At 35.2% G+C, this 20,965-nt stretch overlaps 1 protein-coding gene across 8 annotated transcripts in view; it reads left to right on the top strand.

Moving 5' to 3' along the window:
- BTRC (beta-transducin repeat containing E3 ubiquitin protein ligase) overlaps nt 1-20,965 on the top strand; it is a 194,340-nt gene that overhangs the window by 114,137 nt on the left and 59,238 nt on the right. For all 8 annotated transcript variants that reach the window (XM_081267076.1, XM_081267077.1, XM_081267072.1 and 5 more), the window contains one exon: nt 11,802-11,891. In XM_081267076.1, the coding sequence (XP_081123202.1) occupies nt 11,802-11,891 (90 nt within the window). The remainder of the gene's footprint in view (nt 1-11,801; nt 11,892-20,965) is intronic.

Genomic DNA, 20,965 nt, shown 5'->3' on the forward strand with positions numbered 1-20,965 from the left:
TCCTTTATTCTTTAAAAACAAGATAAAAACCATCTGGCTCAGGGCATTACATTTTCCTCCCCCATGCACCTCTATAGCTGGAGCCTTCACCTGCAGTGAGGGTTTACATTGATTAGGGAGGGAGCAGTAATTCAAGCTTCCATCCTCTTCAAGGATACTTTGCAGTCTTTAAAGGTGCTGACCCACTGAGTTAAACTGTCAAGGGAGGATAAAAAAGTATCTTCATCCCAGGAGGTAACAGCTGCCAGGTTTTCAACACCTTGCACACTGCTGGAAAAATGTCACAATTGTCAGCTGAAAGAGAAATGACTCTGTTGTCATTTTCTGTTAATGACTAGACCTTATAAAAGGAACTACTTATGCTTTAAAAAAAAAAAAAAAACAACAACGAAGGCATAAGGAACTGTTTTCTTTGCTTACTATCTCTTCCTCCCCTAAAAAAATTCCTACATTATTGTAAACATCACTTTGGAATAGATCTGCAAAAACCAGAGGTGAAGAGCTAAAAGTTAAAATAGCCAGTTTAAGCATGGAAGTCTGATGGGTATTGCTCCTTTTTACAGTTGGATGAGTAGGAGGAAAAAGCACATCACTGACACAGAAAATGGCATTGTAGTGTGTATTAACAAAACAACAACAACAAAAAGTCATTCATAAGCCAGTGAACTGAGAGAAAACATACTATATTTCTGTTCTTTGGAGGACAATTTGTTTTCAAGGCAGCATCCAGATGCGTAAATACCACGACATTTCTTTTTTCAAGAGAGCTACTTCTTTTCTTACTTAAAAGGGGGGGTGGGGAATCAAACCTCACAGAATTTACTTCCTTTAAGAGCTCTATAGTGTTCAAATATGATGGTATTCTCTTCTTTCTGATTTGATTGATGAGGGGAAAAGGTTTAATGAAGTCCCTGCTACCAGGCAGGCAGTTTTTTTTCTATTTGTTTTAGGTTAGTCATTTTAATTGTATTGAGTAATTAGAAGGTACACACAGCCAAGGGAGCTTTGTTCTGATAATTGCTCAAGAAAACCCATTCCCTATCTACCATTGCTTTGTGTTAAGACACTTCTCCCTCTAGTGGCAATAGTAAGCACTTTGGCTTGGCAGTAGGCAAGGTGTAATTGCATTATGACAAACTGTGCTTAAGGGACTATCTTGTAAATACTTTAGGGTTTGGCATTATTTCATTATATGTGTGGTTTTTACCCTATGAAATTTCTTACTTCCTTTTTTTTTTCCAGAAGTGCTCTGGGCTTTGCATGGAAAAATTGCCTGAAATGTTTATTAAAAAAAAATCATAGTGCATTCTGGGTAATGTTTTGCAGCTTGACTTAATTTTAGTCATCTGTTTTAATTACCTATTTATAAAAATGCTTTTGCATTTGTAGACATTATTTAATACTTTGGAAGAAGCACCTCATTTGAAATAAATAAATAAATTTGTACATATTTTAAATAGTCCATGTAAAAGACCTTAAAGGTAATTAATGTAGGTCTCTTAAGTAAGACAAAAGTGATCTTTCTGAATCTGATGAAGTGATTTGTTTATATAACTTCCCACTTCTGCTGAATCCTTCAGAGTCTAATAATGTTAAAAAAAAAAAAACATAGTTTGGCAATTTGTGCCTAGTTACAAAAACCCTTCTTCAAAAAGAAGCAATTTAATAACTAGCTTTCTTAAAATTACTTTGAGGAAGGAAGACTGTAATAGGGGGTTGGTGTTTTGTTTTATTTTTATTTCAGTGTAATCATTCTTTGACAAATTGTATAATCATTGACTTAGTAGAAAAATATTATTGAACTCCTGGGTTGCAATGACCATAAAAAGTGTATTTTCATATAGAGAGTTGAGATATCGTGAATAAATTATAAAGGAAACAGCTTATATGCTGGTCAAAATCCATATGGGCCCAATTCATTTTGTGTTCAGTACTTAATCTGGATGTATCATTAAAAAAGAAGAAGGAGAAAGGGGGAGCCTATTACACCAAGCAGCATGAGTCCTAAAAAAATCTGCCCTAAGAACAATATGGAATGAAATCAGATACAGCTTTGCATCTCTTCAACCAGATTTGATAACATCTTCATGGTATTTTTAAAGCCCAGGTCCAGCTTCCCTAGATGTCACTTTGTAGTTTGCTTTTTCTATCCTGTATTCTTGCTTAGGACATGATTTGATGTTGCTATATATCTGAAGGCTCCTGCTCCTCCTAGCCCCCCATTCGATAGCCATTTTCATTATACTATATCTTGTTTTGCTATAGGGCTGTTGAACAGATTTCTTAAGCAGCTTTTTGCAAGGTTAAAAGAATGCAGCCTGGTAACAAGTTTGTGTCATTTTAAATATATACCTTCTAGTAAATAAGGAGAAGCCTGGCAATCAATCCCTTTTAGTGTGTTATATGTTTCACCTGACAACTAAACCTTCTATTGATTAGCCATTACTTTGTTAGATAATCCTATGTCATTGAATCCATTGTAAAAAATTAAACTCTTTAAAATGTTTTACCCTAGCAGCAGTGTGAAAATTGAAAACTTGTTCAGAATTACAGCCTGCTTTCACAAAGAAGGTAGTTTTCAGCAAGGCATCTTACTGGTTTATGCTTATGTGCTTTATATGCAATATAAAAACATATTAAAGTACTCCAACGCAAAACTCTCTGCCTCTGGTTCATCATGAAGCTACCTTTTCAGATGTTGCTTGAAGACCGAACCTTCTTGCCTGCAGCTATTATATTCACTAGTTTGATTTCAAACTGGAAGAAATCTTATAATAGTAAAATATTGTGCTTTTAACCTTTATATTCCAAAGTGGTCAAAAGGACTGTGACAAATTTAATTTACTGATCTAAGTCATTTGTTTGGGAGATGAAGGTCACATACCCATTTTACAGATACGTTGTCAGAAAATAAAAGCCTGCCTCACTAGCCATCCCCTACTCTAGAAAACTCTCAGGACAGGGATATATCTAATTTCCCCCTAAACATGTTATATTCATGGATAAGGTAGAAAGAGAATAATTTTGAAGGATAATAAATTAGTTTTTCTATCTTTTGTAACTTTGAAAAAAAAATGTGTACACCGGGGTTTGAACCCAGGGACTTATACATGCCAACAGCACACTATACCACTGGTCTACAATTCCAGTCATTGTGAATATTCCCCCCTACCACCAGAGAAGCAGCATGATATTCTCTTTTCTTTTTAGGTGGTAGTGCTGGGGATTAAACCCAGGGCATTATGCATGTGAGGCGAGCACTCTACCAACTGAGCTATATCCCCAGCCTGCATAATATTCTTGTTAATTGACTAGACAAATATACTTTCCCTCCTAAAATGTTAGCTGCAGTACTTGTTACATTTTTATTGAAAATTTCATATAGTGAATTATACAGATATTAATTGTTTGTCAATGAATTCTTGATAAATCAGTCTACCTATGTAACTACCAGCGCTGTTAAGCTGTGTTAATATTTTCATTACACAAGAAAATTCCCAACCAGTTTTCCCACCCACATTGGATTGTCCCACAATAAACATTGCTTACTGTTTTTATAGATTAGTTTTGCACTTTCCTAGAAGTTCATGTAATGGGATCATGCATTTTTGGAGTCTGATTTTACACAGTGCAACATTTATTATGAGATTTTATCTATGTATTGTCAATAGTTTATTCTCTCACTATTTTATTCCATGGAATAAATGTACTATACTTTGTTTTCAGTTCTCCTTTTGGTAGGTGCGGGCTGTTTCTATCTTTATAAATGAAGTTGTTAGGAACATTTTTCTATGAAAGTATGATAAGCATATGTTGCATACTTTTCGTTGTGCTTATTGGCTATTCACATTTCCTTTTGTGAAGTTTTTAGCCATTTTTAAAAATTGCATAATTTGCCTTTTATTACTGAGTTTTGAACTCAAATGTATTGAATTCTGGATTATACTCTCTTGCCATTTATATGTGTTCTGAATGTTTTCTTATGTATTTGGCTTGCTTATTTATGGTGTGTCTTGTTGAGAACACCAATTTTTTGGATGAAGTCTACCCTATCAGTTTTTTTCCTTTAGATAGGAAGTATCTGCCTGTATCATGATTATAAATATATTATTCTAAGTTTTCTTGTAGAAGCTTTGATTTAAGTCTGTGAGTCATCTCATTTCTTCAATGTGTTGTGTAATTGAGTTTGGGATTCATTATTTGTGCCATACGTTTTATTCACGTTTCAGTGTAGTTGCTGAATACTTTCCTTTTCCCTCTGGAATTACATTGGCATATTTGTCAAAAAAAAAAAAAAAAACCCTGTTAACTGTGAATATTGTCTATTTCTGAACCTCCTAGAAAAGATGCTGTTGCTGGACAAAGCTGTGAGTGGTGACCTCTGAGGTCGTGAGACCCCTGTATTGGTCCCTATAGATGAGGAGGACAAGCCAGGTAAAGTGGTATATGCCTGTAATTCAGCAACTTGGGAAGCTGAGCAGGAGGATCATAAGTTTGAGGCCATCCTTAGCAATTTAGCAAGATCCTGTCTCAAAATGTAAAATAAAATGAAATAAAAGAACTGGGGATGTAGCTCAGAAGTTAAGTGCCCCTGGGCTCAATCCCCAAAACAAAAACAAACCATATAAACAGAGAGAACAAGGAGGACAAATGGTAGGTATCTTTCTTTGAACCAAATATCTACTCTTCTATTCGTTTGATTACCATAGCCTTATATAATAAGTGAAATAAAGAAGAATCTTCACTATTTGTTTTTATTTTTAATATTGATTTGATTATTCTAGATACTTTGTGCTTTTAAATAAATTTTGAAATCAATCTAGCAAGTCTTTCAAAAAGTAGTCTGTGAGAGCTAGGCATAGTGGTACATGTCTGTAATCCTGGATGCTTGGGAGGCTATGGCAGGATTGCAAGTTCAAAGTCAGCCTCAGCAATTTAGCAAGGCCCTAGACCTAAGCAACCCAGCCTGATCCTGTCTCTAATATATTAAAAAGAACTGGGACTGTGGCTCAGTGATTAAGCACCCCTGGATTCAATCCCCTGTACACACACCCCTCCTCCAAAAAAGACCCAGTGTCTCTGTAAAGAGGTCTGGGGTGGAGTTTTATTGAAACAATGTACCCACTTCAGTAAAATTAACATCTTAATGTTGAGTCTTCTAGTTGATAAATATGGTGTATGTATCTCCATTTGTTTTTAAAATTTTAAGCAGTGTGTTTTAGTTTTCAGTATGTATTTGAAGGAGGGGAATATAAGGGATTTAACCCAGGGGCAGTTTTTCACTGAACTTAGCCTTTTTTATTTTTTATTTTGAGACTGTACCTCAATAAGTTGCTTAGGGTCTCCCTAAATTGCTGAGGCTGGCCTTGAACTTTTGATCCTTCTGTCTCAGCCTCCCAAATCGCTGGGATTACAGGCATGTGCCTCTGTGCTCAGCTTTAGTATACATTTCTTGAATATAATTTTTAAAGTTTTTTTCCTAGGTATTCAATGTTTTCTAGTACTATTGTATGTTTTTTCATTCTCTGTCCCTAGAATATGAAAGCACAATTGATTTTTTGACTATTGACCTCATTTCCTATCATTTATTTAATTTTGTTCTTTCCAATTTTAATTTGCCTTTTCTTTTTCTTGCTTTATTTTAATGGCTTTGATCTCCAATATAATAATATAATGTTTAATTGATGTGGTAAGAAGACATTTTCATCTTTTTCCAGTTTTAGAGGGGCAGTGTTTTACCATTAAGTATTGTGTTAGTTGGAAATTTTTTAGGTGCCCACGATTAAAGAAGTTACCTCTTATTCCTAACTTGCTAAAATATTTTTTGTTTTTTTGTTTTGTTTTTTGAGATGCCAAGGATTGAACCAGAGTTTTACACATGCTAAGCTACCACTCTAACCCTGAGTTGCATCTCCAGCCCCTGCTGAAGTGTTTATTATTAAGAGTTATTCAATTTAGTGAAAAACTTTTTAAATTTAAGCTTTATCATATTGCCCCCCCCCCATTCTGTTAATATGGTGAATTACATGAATTAAGTTTTCTGTGTTCTTGAGAGAGATTATTAGTCTGTAATTTTCTTTTTAATGACTTTGGCAGGTTTTGTATCAGGGTTATGCTGACCTCATGAATTATATTGGGAAATCTTCCCCTCCACCTCTTTTAAAAGCATTTGGGTATGATCCTGGTATTGTATCTTTCATAAAATTTAATAAAATTCATCTGCGAAACCATTTGGGTCTGGAGTTTTCTCTCTGGAGAGGCTTTAAAATTTTTACTATTTAAGCTAGGCATGGTAGCACATGCTATAATCCTAGCTACTTGGGAGGCTGAGGCAGGAGGATCACAAGTTTGAGGCCAGCATGGTAAATTAGTGAGTCCCAGTCTCAAAGTAAAAAGTAAAAAAAAAGGGACAGGGGTGTAGCTCAGTGGTAGAACACCCCTGGTACAATCCTCAGTATGAAAATAAAAAACAAAACCCCAAAAGTTATTTAAATGTATATGGGAAGATTTTTATAACAATTTCAATTTAATAAGTATATAGCTATTAAAGTTTTTTATTTTGTATTGTGTTGTAGTGGCAATTTGGGTCCTTCAAATGTATCATATTTATATTTATATTCTCCTATTAACTTTTTGTTTTGTTTTGGGTTTTTTTTGTTTTTGTTTTTGTGTTTGGTACTGGGAATTGAACCGAGGGTGCTTAACCACTGAGCCCATATCCTTAGGCCTGTATTATTATTTATTTTTTTAATTAATTAATTTATTTATTTTTGGTACTGGAGATTGAACTCAAGGGCACTTGACCACTGAGCCACATCCCTCGCCCTATTTTAATATTTTATTTAGAGACGGTCTCACTGAGTTGCTTAGTGTCTTGCCATTGCTGAGGCTGGCTTTGAACTCGCTATTCTCCTGCCTCAGCCTCCCTAGCCACTGGGATTACAATTGTGCACCACCATGCCAGGTTTATTCTTTATTTTAAGACAGAGTTTTGTGAAGTTGTTCAGGGTCTCGCTAAGTTGCTAAGGCTGGCTCTGAACTTAGGATTCTCCTGCCTCAGTCTCCCCAGCCACTGGATTAGAGGCATGTGCCATTGTGTCTGGCCTGGCTCTTTGTATCTTCATATTCAAATTGCTCAAGATTGGGGAAAGGCTCTTTAGCTGGCTTTTGATATATCTCTATTTATTTCCAGGTTCATTTTGTATTTTCTGTGACTGGTCCTAGAATCAGCCATTTTTTCCAGGGATTAATGTTTCCTTTTAGTTGAAGAATAATTATTTAGAAGCCCAAGGTTTAAATATTAATATTTTACATCTATATTTATGTATTTTGATGACCATAGGTTCTCCAGAGTTTGTTCTAGATTTCTCTGTGTATTTTAATTCCCTTTTCTAATGTAAGAAAACTGATTTGAGGTTGTTTTTGTTGTTTTAATTTCAACACTTTGAAAAATATTTTCCCTTTGTCCTCTGTTTTTCACTGTTTATGGTGTGAAAAGCCTGTCATTATTTATATCGTTGCTCCCAATTATATAATATCCTTTTTTTTTCTTTTATTTGACTATTTTCAAGATTTTGTCTTTGACACTGTTTATCTGCACTTCTTCGGGGGAGGTGGTTACTGGGATTGGCACTCAAACACTGAGCCACATCCCCAGACTTTTTTTTGTTTTATATATATATATAATTTAGTTATACATGGACACAGTATCTTTATTTTGTTTATTTTTATGTGTTGCTGAGGATCGAACCCAGTGCCTCATATGTGCAAGGCAAGCACTCTTGTCACTGAGCCACAACCCCAGCCCTTGTGTTTTATTTTGAGACAGGGTATCACTGAGTTGTTTAGGGCCTTGCTGAGTTGCTGAGGCTAACTTTGAACTTTCAATCCTCCTGCCTCAGCCTCCCAAGCCTATGGGATCATAGGCATGTGCTACCATGTTTTTAGTATTTTTTATGATGTTGGAACTGGTATTTTCTTTGTATTTAATACGCCTGGGTTTGCTGATCTTAGATCAGTAAAGTAAGCCAATGGTTTTCATTAAATTTGGGAAGTATTTGGGCACTATTTTAATAACTTTTTTGGTATTCCATTTCATTCTTGTCTCTCCTTGACTCAGTTACACATTTGATTATCAGAGATTGGACTGAGACTTATTTTTTCTTCTTCTTCCTTTCCTCTTTCAATTTATATCATTTTGACTGATCTTTTCTCAAATTCATTGTTCTTTTTTTTTTTTTTTTTTAATCTGTAGCTTGAAATCAGTGGCACTCAACCACTGAGTCACATCCCCAGCCCTATTTTATATTTTATTTAGAGACAGGGTCTCACTGAGTTGCTTAGCGCCTCCGCCTCCCAAGCTGCTAGGATTACAGGTGTGTGCCACCATGCCCGGCTTATTGTCCTTTCTTCTGCCAACTCCAGTTTGCTTTTAAAGCCCATCCAGTAAATTATAAATTTTAAGTAATGTACTTTTAATCCTAGAATTTGTATTTGCTTCATTTTATGTTTTCATTTTTCTGCTAAAAATTGTCTTCTTTACCCATTACGATTACGTTTTTAAGTCATCAAACATTTATTATAACTTCTTGTAGAGCCTTTAACTGCTAATTCTCACAACTGGGTCATCTCTGTCATTTTTAATTCCTTATTCTCTTGACTATAGTTTCCATTCACCTGCTTCTTCACAAGTCTAGTAATTTTTTGTTATATAGTAGATATTATAAATGATGTGTTGCAAAATCTCTGCCTTATTTTATCTTCCTCTGATTCAGTTAGTAACTGATCACTGTAACCTTGTGGAGGCTTGGTTTTATATTTGATAAGGTCAGGGGTATTTTGGTTTTACCCAGACTATTAAAGCAGATCCCTTAGTCCTAAAATATACTATTTAATCTCGATTTATATCTGAGTTTTGATAGAAAGTTTGAAATATTTATTATGTGCCTCTAACTTGGTAGGAAATCTAAACTCTGTATCTCCTCATGGGCAGCAACTGGGAGTTTCTGCTCAGATCTTTTAGCCAATCCTTAAGTCTCCTCTTAATTTATATAGGTTTTTTTGTGTATGGGGAAGGGGAGCATTAGCGATTGTTTTAGTCAGCTTTTTCATTTCTGGTACCAAAAGACCTGACAAGAACAATTTTAGAGGAGCAAAAGTTTATTTGGTGATCACAGTTTCAGAGGTCTCAGTCCACAGATAGCTGACTCCATTGCTCTGGGCCTGAGATCACACACACACACACACACACACACACACACACACACACAGCAAAGGCATGTCTCCCCAGGACCTATTTGCTCCATCCACATCCTGCCTGCCTATATTTACTATACAATTAGGTGGATTAACACACTGATTTAGATTAAGGCTCTTATAACCCAATCATTTCACCTCTAAATGGTCTTATATTATCTCATACATGAGCTTTTGACGGATACCTCATATCTAAACCATAACAACTATGGATTCTAGGGAGGTAAATGTGTATTTTTTTGAGGCTTCCTTCTTCCCCTGTGGTTCTCTTTCCTTTCTGAAATTTCTTTTCTCAATTGCCAGCCACTGTGTGGCAGTTCTGAACTTTGTCCTTTTGATACCTCAAGCCAGTAGACTGTGGCTTTTTAGTTGAATTTTAGTGTATTGGTAAATTCTTTCAGGGGAAAAGCACATCTCATCTACTGTGGTTCCTTTCAAGACCACTCTGCCCTTCCCCTAATTTCTCTGTACATTTTAATTCCATTCCCAGTGTGTTTACATTGTTTTAAAATATTTCCCATAGTTTATAATTATTATATGGCGAAAGTTAATCTAATATAAACATTTTTTCCAGGAGTATAACCAGAACACTCTGGCTTAAAGTTTTATTTTATTCAGTACATACTGATTGTTTCACAAATGTCTTTTTAAAGCTGTAGGTTGCATTAAAAAATATGTATGCCTATACAGTAAATGTTTGTTGTATTAGCACTACAAAGAAAATACTGAACCTTGAGCCTAGAATATATTTATATCAATAGTCCCTATTTATACACTAATTCCAGATGCTCAATTTTTAAAATGTGTTTTGAAGTAATTTCAACTTATATAAGAATAAAATAAATGGATAAATTTTTAAAGTTTAATTTGCTTTAAAAGAAAACTAATTTTATTATATTGATGAGAGCTATATATATATCCAGTAATTTTTGTTTTTCTCTTCTCCTTTCTTAACTGGGGATTGAACCCAGGGGCAGGGTCTTGCAAGTTTATAAGGGTATTGCTAAACTGCTGAGGCGGTCCTCCAACTCGAAATCCTTCTTTCTCAGACTCCCAAGTCACTGGGATTAGACAGATGCCACCTCACTTGGCTAATTTTTCTCCATTAAAAATAATTATTTTGTCTTCCTCTTCTCTTTCCATAGAATGATAAATGAATTTTTTTTAAGTATGTATGTGTCCAGGGTGATATAATGAAGTGAGTAAATAAATGGCAGAAGATGTCACAAGTCTTCCTGATAGAAGAATGCCAATGAATAATGTAGAAGGAAGGAGACATTTTAAAATTTACCACTAGAACACCACAGTAAAAATTACCATAGGCAAGGTCCACCAGTGAATACTAGAATGATCAGGCAAAAGCTGATGTAGAAACAGAATATTTGCATAAGATCAAAATATTTCTCCTGATATATTTAGTAATTTCTGCAAGATGAACATTAAGTTTACAATGGATACTCTTTGCAGACATGACCACAGCCAAGTAATCCCTTAATTTCAACATAAACATTTATACTACTGTTTTTCTAAGACAGTTCTCAGGACCAGCAGCATTAATATCAGCTGGGGACCTGTTACAAATACAAATTCTCAGAAGCTCTGGAGAGGGGACTTAGCAATCTGTATTTCAGTAAGTCCTCCATGTGATTCTGATGTACATGGAAGCTTGAGAACCATGATTTATACTATCAGTAAAAAACTGAAGACTGAAAGGAAACCTAATATATTTGGCTAGTTATTAATAATGAGTTTCCCAGCAGCTTGGAGGTTGAGGCAGGAGACTCTCAAGTTCAAAGCCAGCCTCAGCAAAAGTGAGGCGCTAAGCAACTCAGCGAGACCCTGTCTCTCAATAAAATACAAAATAGGGCTGGGGATGTGGTTCAGTTGCTGAGTGCACCTGAGTTCAATTCCTGTGCCAATAATAATAATAATAATAATTGCTTGCCATAAAGTATGACGGAAGTATAACCAATAATTTTAATCTACTTCCTATAGTTCGTTCTATTTTATCTCATAGGGCTACCAGGTACTATGAGATACTGTTATTGAATCTAGAGTCTCTTTTAATTTTATTTTTCTGAATATTTCCAAAAAATTTGATCAGTTATTCTGAATAAGAAACTAATCCTCTTGCCCCTTTCAGGATTTTTGTTTGTTTGTTTGCAGTGCTAGGGATCAAACACATCCTTTCAGGTCTGGACCCTTTTGAAAGTTTATCTTAGACCAGTTATTGTTATTTTAAACAGAACTAAGTTCTTAAATTTTGCGTTTAAAAGATGCTATGTAACCATTATCACCACCTTCCATACCCAAAGTGAAGCCACTGCCACTCACATACTTATTTATGGGTACATTGTTGACTTTTATGGGGTCTCACTTTGTGTCTTTCTTTACCTTGTCCCTCAACTCCCATAAGTCTGGAATTTACAAATAAATAAAATCTATTGGTGTGTTGATTTTGAGAAATAGAGCAGAATTTGACAACTATATATGGTAATATTTCAATATTTCAAAAACTGAACTTTTCTAAAAAAATTTCTTTATAGACTTATAACAGCTGTGCCAGACTCTGCTTAAACCAAGAAACAGTATGTCTAGCAAATACTGCTATGAAGACTGAAAATTGTGTGGCCAAAGTAAGTAATAATACTCACTGACACTTATTATACCACGTCATAACAATACCATGTCGATAGGCATCTTAACTCAGCATGACTAGTAAAGATTAATATAGGCTTATATATTTAAAATAAGAATACAAATAAACATCATTTTAGCCAGAGGAGATTGTAGCTTGGGTTTTCCACCTCTTTTTTTTTAAATACCTTTATTTATTTATTTATTTTTTAGTTGTAGTTGGACACAATACCTTTATTTTATTTATTTTTATGTGGTGCTGAGGATCAAACTTAGTGCCTTGCACGTGCTAGGCAAGCACTCTACCACTGAGCCACAACCCAGCCCATCCACCTCTTTTTAATTGCAACAGAATCTTTTATGTATTTTGCTCACACTTTAGATTGATTCACATTTTGCTTGACACTAGTTATAGATTATCATAGATCAGTAAGATTTGTATAAGATAGTTATTTGTATAAGATAATAATTATAAGATATAATTATTTTTATAAATTAAGTTCCTTCATGATTTTTAAATGCAATTAAGTATAGAGTACCAAATATATATATAGGACATCATTGTTAAGAATGTGAAATATGTGATAGAAAAAACAATTATTATGTCACTACTTTTAAATATTGAGTTACTAATGTTAGAAACACTGCTTTTAATGATCTTGATCTGAGTGGACAAGTGGATTTAGTCATGCATATGGGCTACCTCTTTCATGTATAAATATGTGCCATAGCTATAGCCTAGATACAAAAAATAATCTTAACTGTTAAGAGATCTGAAGCTTTCCCTGTCTGCCTTGGCTCACATTTTCCACGTAACTCTAATTACCCTGGAACTTTGACTTAAACCCAAATGTCAAGTATTTTGTTTTTCCTGGGAGTAATTAATATTCAGAATGGTCTCTGTTTCTAGACTTGTATTTTACAAAAATAATGCCTTGCAACCACTTAGGAATTTGTTGTTGCTGCAACTATCCAAAGTTTATTTGGATACATGCAGACCCTCAATTACTTACTTTTACTATTAGAGACAGAACTGATGTCATCTTTGCTACAAAATCCAAGGATAGCTGCCTTAATCCTTTCTGACTGCTATAACAAAAATACCATAAACTTGGGTGGCTTTTAAACAACAGTAATTTATTTCTTACAGTTCTAGAGGCTAGGAAGTCCAATATCAAGGTAACAGTAGATTTGATGTCTCGTGAGGGTTCATTCTACTTCATAGATGGAATTTTTTTGCTGTATCCTCACATAATGGAAGGGATTAAGTGAACTCTGGGGTATGTGTCACTCTCACTCTCTCTCTGTTCTCTTTCTTTTGTGCTCTTTCTCCGCCCCTTAAGCCAAAGGCTCTATTCTCATGAATTTGGGGATGGTACAAAATTCAGACCAGCCATGCGCAGTGGTGCATGCCTATAGTCCCAGAGGCTCTGGAGGCTGAGACAGGAAGGTTGCAAGTTCAAAACCAGGCTCAGCAACTTAGTGAGGCCCTAAGCAACTTAGTGAGACTCTGTCTCTAAATAAAGTACAAAAATGAGCTGGGGATGTGGCTCAGTGGTCGAGTGCCCCTGAGTTCAATCCCTGCCTAGTATCCCCCAACCCAGACCCCCCCAAAAAAAAAAAACCCACAACATTCAGACCATAGTAATGGCAATATTTTTTATTAGTTTTATTTTTTTAAAACATGCATTCATTTTTGAGCCTATTTTATTAACTGAAAATATATCATACAAAACATAACCATTGGAATAACTCTTAAGAAATGCAAAATATTTATTATTATAGTTATAAAAGAGTTCATCAGTTAAATGCTTAAATTCAACTGTCTTAATAATTTGCTGTTATAAATTGCATATATTTATTTTTTCAGTCATTCACAACTAGCAAGTGCTAATTGACCCTGTTTTTTATTCAGCACTTGAGTATGTAGGGGTACAATTATTTGGGCCTTTAAAAGATAATCTTTCTCCTATGTTGCCATACTGCTCTCACTTTCATCACATGATGGCTAAACAAGGCAAAATCTTAGTATGAACACCAATCCATGGACAGAGTGACAATTTTAATGACTTTCATTGAGAGCTGGCCAACTGAGCATCTGTTCCTTTTGTTTTCCTCATACTTTGTAAGCCAGGATTTCTTAGGCTACATAGTTATGTTGGTGTGTATCTGTATTATGAGTCATTTGTTTGGTTTTTCACACCCTCTACTTCAATGTTGCATAGCTAGAAATCTTTTGGCATCTGACAATAATGGCATAATTTATTCCATGCTCTTAGATAAGGAAGTTTGCTCATTGCTGCTCATCAGTCTGTTTTACTTGCTCCCAGAGAAGTGACCTTCTCATCCTCTTCTTGCTTATTTTAACATTACTCTGACACCAATTTTCTTTCATTTTCTCTTTAAATGCTCAAATTCAGTAATTTCTCTAATTTCATATTGTCAACCATCTAACTTCCTGGTTCTTTCTGTTGGCCCATGTCCTGTCTTCTGGTTCATTGCTTTGTATTTGAGCCAAATAATCACTTGATCAATGGTAAATAAAAATGTGTAGCTGAAAAAAATGTGTTCATCACAACAGCCTCCAATGAAGTTTTTCCTTTTATTTACATATGTTATATGTGTCTTGAAATTCCATACTATTTCTGTTGACCTCATTTATTGCTTGACTTTTGAAAGAGATGACTTGCCATTATTTTTGTAGGTCTGCAAGCTTGTCCCTATTTTCTATTCTTCACCTTTTACCCTTAACTGAATATTTTCATCTACTACATTTTGATATGGCTGCAGATTTCTTTTTGTTAGTTTTGTTTTTTAACTCGGTACAAGTGTCTGTTGTTGATTCAGATTGTGCTCCAATGTGTCTGAATGTCTAGCCATTTCCACATGATACAGTGATACAACCCTTTTGTCCAGAAGTTCAAAACAACTGAATTCTTTTTTTTTTTTTAAAGAGAGAGTGAGAGAGGAGAGAGAGAGAGAATTTTTTTTTTTAATATTTATTTTTTAGTTCTCGGCGGACACAACATCTTTGTTGGTATGTGGTGCTGAGGATCGAACCCGGGCCGCACGCATGCCAGGCGAGCGCGCTACCGCTTGAGCCACATCCCCAGCCCTAAAACAACTGAATTCTAATGTGCATATCAACTTTTAAAAAAAAATTATTTCTTAGTTGTAGATGGACACAATGTCTTTATTTTATTTTTTATGTGGTGCTGAGGATCGAACCCAGGGCCTTGCACGTGCTAGGTGAACACTCTAGCCACACTAGAGCCACAACCCTAGCCCATAACTTTTAAAAAATAAAAGCTATTTTAAAGATAAAAACTAATACCAAACCCCCTCCCCCCCCCCAAAAAAAAAGGAAACAATTCTGATCAGAGTGATTTTGATTTGGGTAGAAATTCTAATTTATAGTCCAAAACTTTATTATTGAGTGTTGTTTATGTGAGTTTTAGAGACAACTTCAATGCCAGTTATTTCCTCAAAAGCAGAAAGCTTATGTTCAGACCCCCATTAGGATATTTTATATAACTCTTCTTTGCCAGAAATCTTAGTCACACTATAGCTCTATAAAGTGGGTACCTATTACTTCTCTTTAGAATATAAGAAAACATCTGTAAGACAAACTAAGCCACCCTAGGCTGACAGTGATCTTCTAAATCTTTAATTTGAAGAGGTCTTCTAAAACATTTAAAAATAAAAATGGGGAGGTCATTTTATCAATGTAACAATTTAGCTAATATTTAGAGACACTGAAATGTCTTTTAAATTTTTTTCAAAAACCTTTCTCCTGATTATAACCCTGTAGTTTATGAGATTTGTGTTTGGGACATGGTGAGTTCTATATTTACTGTAGTTTTAAATGAATAGTCATTATTGTCTGTCAGCTTAGTCTTTAAAATCCATAATCACATTGTACCTAATTCTCAACCTGCATGATATTTTTCATTATTAAAGAAAACTAACTGGAAAACTGGAACATTAATTGTTTATGTTGTCTCTTTACTGGATTTATTGAAATACTATTGAAATTTTTGGTTATAGGTTACTCTGAGGGTTTACCCTTATACATACCCACACATATATCACAAATGCATAAAAAATTAGTTGTTTGAATACATCTACTTTGATTCTTGGCCCAGATAGAAGTTTTGTCTCTCTGTATTTTGAAAATAAGCCTTTGTAGTCCCATGTAAATGTTCCATATTTTTTTTGTTGTTGTTGTTGTTGTTGTTTTACTTGAGACTAATAATCTGTTTGAAACTGAGACTGAAAAATGTGATGTTCCTTTCTACTCACTCCAGATTTTGATAGAAGACTTGTTTTATTTATTTCCAAAATTATATCCGCAGGAAACAAGCTGTTTAAATTCAGATTATGCTGAAGCAAAATGGTCCTGGTATGAGAAGCAACGTGCTGTTTTACGAGCACAGAGTCCCTTTTCTCATAACTGATTGATAGTAAATATTTTCCTGAAGAATTATTGCCAACCATGAACAGTGCAACTGTTTCACTTTTTTTCCGTGCTACTTGCTGTACCAGCCATTGTCGGTAATTAAGATCTACAATTCACAATGCAGACGTTTGCACTTCCTCTGGGTCTGTGCTATTTATAAGGCATTTCAGCTGTTCAGAGTTTCTTTTGAGTTTTAAACTACATGTTAACAGGCTTCTTTAATATACTGTTCCACAAGTAGCATGTCAGATGGTCTGTTCTTTGCACAGGCGCCTCTGTTAGGTCTACACATTAGCTTTGCGGGGAGCGCAGTAAGATTTAACTGTATCATAGAGGCTGACATGGTTGGGAAAGCTCTGGAGTGCGATATGTTACATATTAGGCATATTGCTGTTTTAAAAAGATGAGAATGAAGTTTGGGAATAAAATTTTTTTCTTTGGTGTTCAAATGTTTATATGAATTTAATGTGTTAATTGGTTTACAGAGGTTTTGAGAAATATTTAACAAAGTGATTTCCCAAGGTCATTTTGAGTTAATAAGAGAAGCAAGGACTATCTTCATATGGACAAGAGTATGTGTTTGTCAGATTAAGGATGTAAAAATATACTTCCTTCTACATGGGCATGATATTTAAGACATGGGGTACCAAAATGGATCAGCAGATTGACTGCACATTTGTTGTGTAATCAGCTTTGGAACCCTAAGTAGCATATGCCATTGTTAAGGAAACTGTAAACAGGGATCCTGGTCTGTGTTAAAATTGGAATAATTCAAGCTATTTTCAACCCAGAAGAGAGTTAATTAAAAAACAAGTCTAGACCTCAGCCCAGAATCTTAATGAATTATACCCTAGATTCAGAGTAACTGCTTGCAAAGCCTCCTTGCTACTGGCACTTATTGTTAAACATACAAGAAAAAGAGACAAGAAACTGAAAGCCATTAACAAATATGTTTAAAACTTTGCCCAACTGGAGATTGACTGACTATTTTTAAGCCTGAGGTCCAGCTGCATTGATTAAGCACATTGCTCCTGAGCTTCTTCCAGCCTAGCAGATCAGCACAGAAAGGCAGGACACAGGTTTCATTTCTGACTCTAGATGGTCTTTGAATATAGACAGAGCTTTTAACAAAGCCATCACTAGGAAGTTTTATTTGACAAAACCTAAAACTTCCTGCAGTTTTTTGAAACTGTAGTGTTCCTATAAACTTCTCTTTCTTAGTGAACTCTTTATGAACCTTTTTTTTTTTTTTTAAGAAAGCAGCAGCAGTTCAGCTGTTGGGAACCCCTGATCTATTTGACTGAGGCACTTTAAGATGCTAGAATCTACATTTCTGTCTAGCCAGGGAGCTAATAAGATCGAGTTTGTCTTTGTGGATTGATCTAGATTAGTGTGACATAAACCCGGTGTCTTCCTCAGTGTAAAAGGAAAGGTTAAGGGGGAAAAGGGGAAAAGAAGAAAGTTCTTCATCAAGAATTGACTGCAGTATTGCCTGCTGATGCATGTCGGATCACCCGCACAGAGAGATCACATGGCTTCTCCAAAAGTCAAACGATCAATTCGCCTCGTTTTGGCTCTGTACTTAATGCACAAACAGTGCGATCTGCGGGGCTGTAATTGCATTGTTAAGGCCAAGGAACAAGCCTGTGCCTTTTCAGCAGACAGCTGGCAGGGAGAGAGGCATGTTGTTAGGAAAGAGAGAGGCAAGGCAAATAAAATTACTGCTAACGCTCAGAGATCGGCAGGAGTCCTACTTGCCTAATCTTACCGGTGGGAGCAAGCGGCTGTTGTAATCCAATTATAGCAGCATAAGCAATTTGTTAGACACTCCGCATAATGTAACAATTTCCCAATAAACTCTGACTTGTAATAACGTCGGCAAGAGTCCGCATAAATCTGCCCGAATGGTGGGGGCTGGAGCATTCGGCTGGGGGCTTGTAATTGGCGCCATCAGCACGTTTTGCGGAGTGCAGTATGGTGCAGTCTTTTAGTGCAGGAATTTTAAGGAGAAAAGCATGGCACATGTTTCTTAGAGAAAGAAAAGTGGCCATTAAAAGGGGAGCAGCTAGAAGGGCATACTCTTCCCTTCACATTACCTAGGAATCTTAATGTAGAAACAACACAGGAGGAAGCCATGTTTTCTTCTAATACTAAAGAGGGGAAGGGGGGAGTGTGGGGATTAGTTAAATTCCTTTATTTAAAAGGCATCGGTTTCTATTATTTATATTCTTTCTCTCCAACCTACTAAAAAGCTGTTTAGGAATCATTTACCCAATATTTTTCTAAAACGTTCTCAGCCAAACCTAGAAATGCCAAAATTCAATGTATTTCTTCTGAAGTTTAATATTTTTTATAACATGAAGTATATATTTTCTTCATGTCTAGGACAAATCTTTTAAAGATATTTTCTCATTAAATACTTAACCTTGCTGTTGAGTTCTGCTTTAAGAAAGCATCACTTAACTAAAAGGTTTTAAACCCAGCTTGTTTGCTTAGCTGGCTCTTCTGTGGTGCTTATTTTCAATTCTGAATTATTCTGAATATCTGTGATACAAGATTATGGAATCAATCTTGTTGAAAACTTACACTGTAAAGAATAAAATCTTATTTTAAAAAATATACCTGTATGATCGTTATAGAAATAATTTTGATTGCTAAGTAGTAATATTTCTGTATTATAAAAATATTTGTTATATGGCAAATGAAAGCCATTCTTGTTAACTGATTAGTGTTTATAGTCACAGAATGGAGTTTGTTATATATACAAGTATAGAAGTGAAGAGTACTTACAGATTTGAACTAATAGTTAGATTTTCCTTCTACTAAATATGAATCAGATATTGCTTACTTTCTTACTCTGACCCAACCCTTCATTGCTGTATAATTTGTGTCAAAACCAAGCTTCTGATATAAAAACAGAATTCTTCAAAATATCCTGTTGCTGTGGGTATTATCACAATAAATATTTACTTTCAGTATAAACACTTCCTTCTATTGAAGCAAATGCTGCCTTGTTTGACTAGAGCTACATCAATAAACTGCAGTGCCTCTAATAAAGCCACTCAGTGTCTAGGTTTAACTAATGGCTGATTTTCATAGGTTTGACAGTGAGCTGTGTGCGTTATTTTCTCCTGATATTGTAAAAATAATGAGAGCAAATTAGAACAATCAGTTTACACAGATAGCTCCTGATTGGAGGCGATGGGCAATATGGCAGCAGGTAATCCATCTTCAGGCTCCTGTCACATTAACTTCAGCAGTGTGAAAAGATCAGGTGGGGTAAGCAGGGATCCTGCCCAATCTGAGCACTGAAATTAATGAGAAGAGCATTGTTCTGTGATCAACCTTTTAATTAGCAAGACTAGAAATGGAGGGCATGATGGAGGGCACAATGAAGGCAGCACCACAGCTGCACAGTGCCAGGCACAATTTCTGAAAAGGGAAAGTAAAAAGCTGTGGATTTTATGTTGCCCTCTTCTTGCTGTATTTTGTCATTGTGTTTCCATTCTAGAGCTGCTTTATAGACTTTTAGAAACATTACCACCTTTTCCAAAGTAATGTCACAAATATGGCTGATGTATTAATAATCTATAGACTAGACTTCTGTCAGGGATCATTTAGGATTTTGATTACCAGCACTTTTTGGCATTGTACTCTGGGTTTTGCATTTTGAGTTTTTAAAATTAGGAAATCTTAGGAATTAAATTTATAAAGTTCTGCCTTGTCAGCCTCCCCCTACTTTATCCCTCCAAAGTAGAGTTTTCCTTGCAAGTAAGTAGCATAAGGGTTTTCTGGTCTGGAGCCCCTCTGTCATTGAGTTATTTAAAAGATGAGCAAAATCCAGGCAGTAAGTTATGGCATAGTTAAATTGTGTTCTTTTCCTGATTTTGTTTATTTGGAAATTTGCTGTTTGTTTTTATATTTTCTATTCCATTGACTTCTCAGTATTGGGGCTGTGCTATTTCAATTTATGTAATTGAGAATTGAATATCAATCCAATGTGATATTTATAGGAGAAAGAGGAAAAAAAATCTATGAGTCTAAAGGCTGACTCATTCATTTAAAGCTTAGTTATACTAAAATTGTAACCTTGTTATCATCCTTACAGTATTAGAAAAAAGTGGTATAAGGCTATGGAATATATTAATGAGTTAAGTTTTCTGAAAGAAATCAGCACAATTTTTTCTAGACCATTTTAGAAGGACAACTTTAGGATGCCATCAGAATTTGCTGCAATGTGTTAGTTTTTATACTTTAAGCTTAGTGATTTATTGTAAAAGCAAGTAATATAGTGTTATCTATGTAAATGAATTGATATGTGTTCCAGCATGCTTGTAATCCCAGCGATTTGGGAAGCTGAGACAGGAGGATTGAGAGTTCAAAGCTAGCCTTAGCAACTTAGTGAGGCCCTAAGCAACTCAGTAAGACTATGTCTCTAAATAAAATACAAAAGTGGGCTGGGGATGTGGCCCAGTGGTTAAGCACCCCTGGGTTCAATCCCTGGTATCAAAAAAAAAAAAAAAAAAAGAGGGGGGAGGGAGGTGTTCCAAAGATATATAAAAGAGATTTCTTTCTTGATATTAACAAGTATTTGACTTAAGCATTTATTTAAAG

The sequence above is a fragment of the Spermophilus citellus genome, assembly GCF_964194105.1.
Source record: "Spermophilus citellus genome assembly, chromosome: 15".
Taxonomy (NCBI): Eukaryota; Metazoa; Chordata; class Mammalia; order Rodentia; family Sciuridae; genus Spermophilus; species Spermophilus citellus.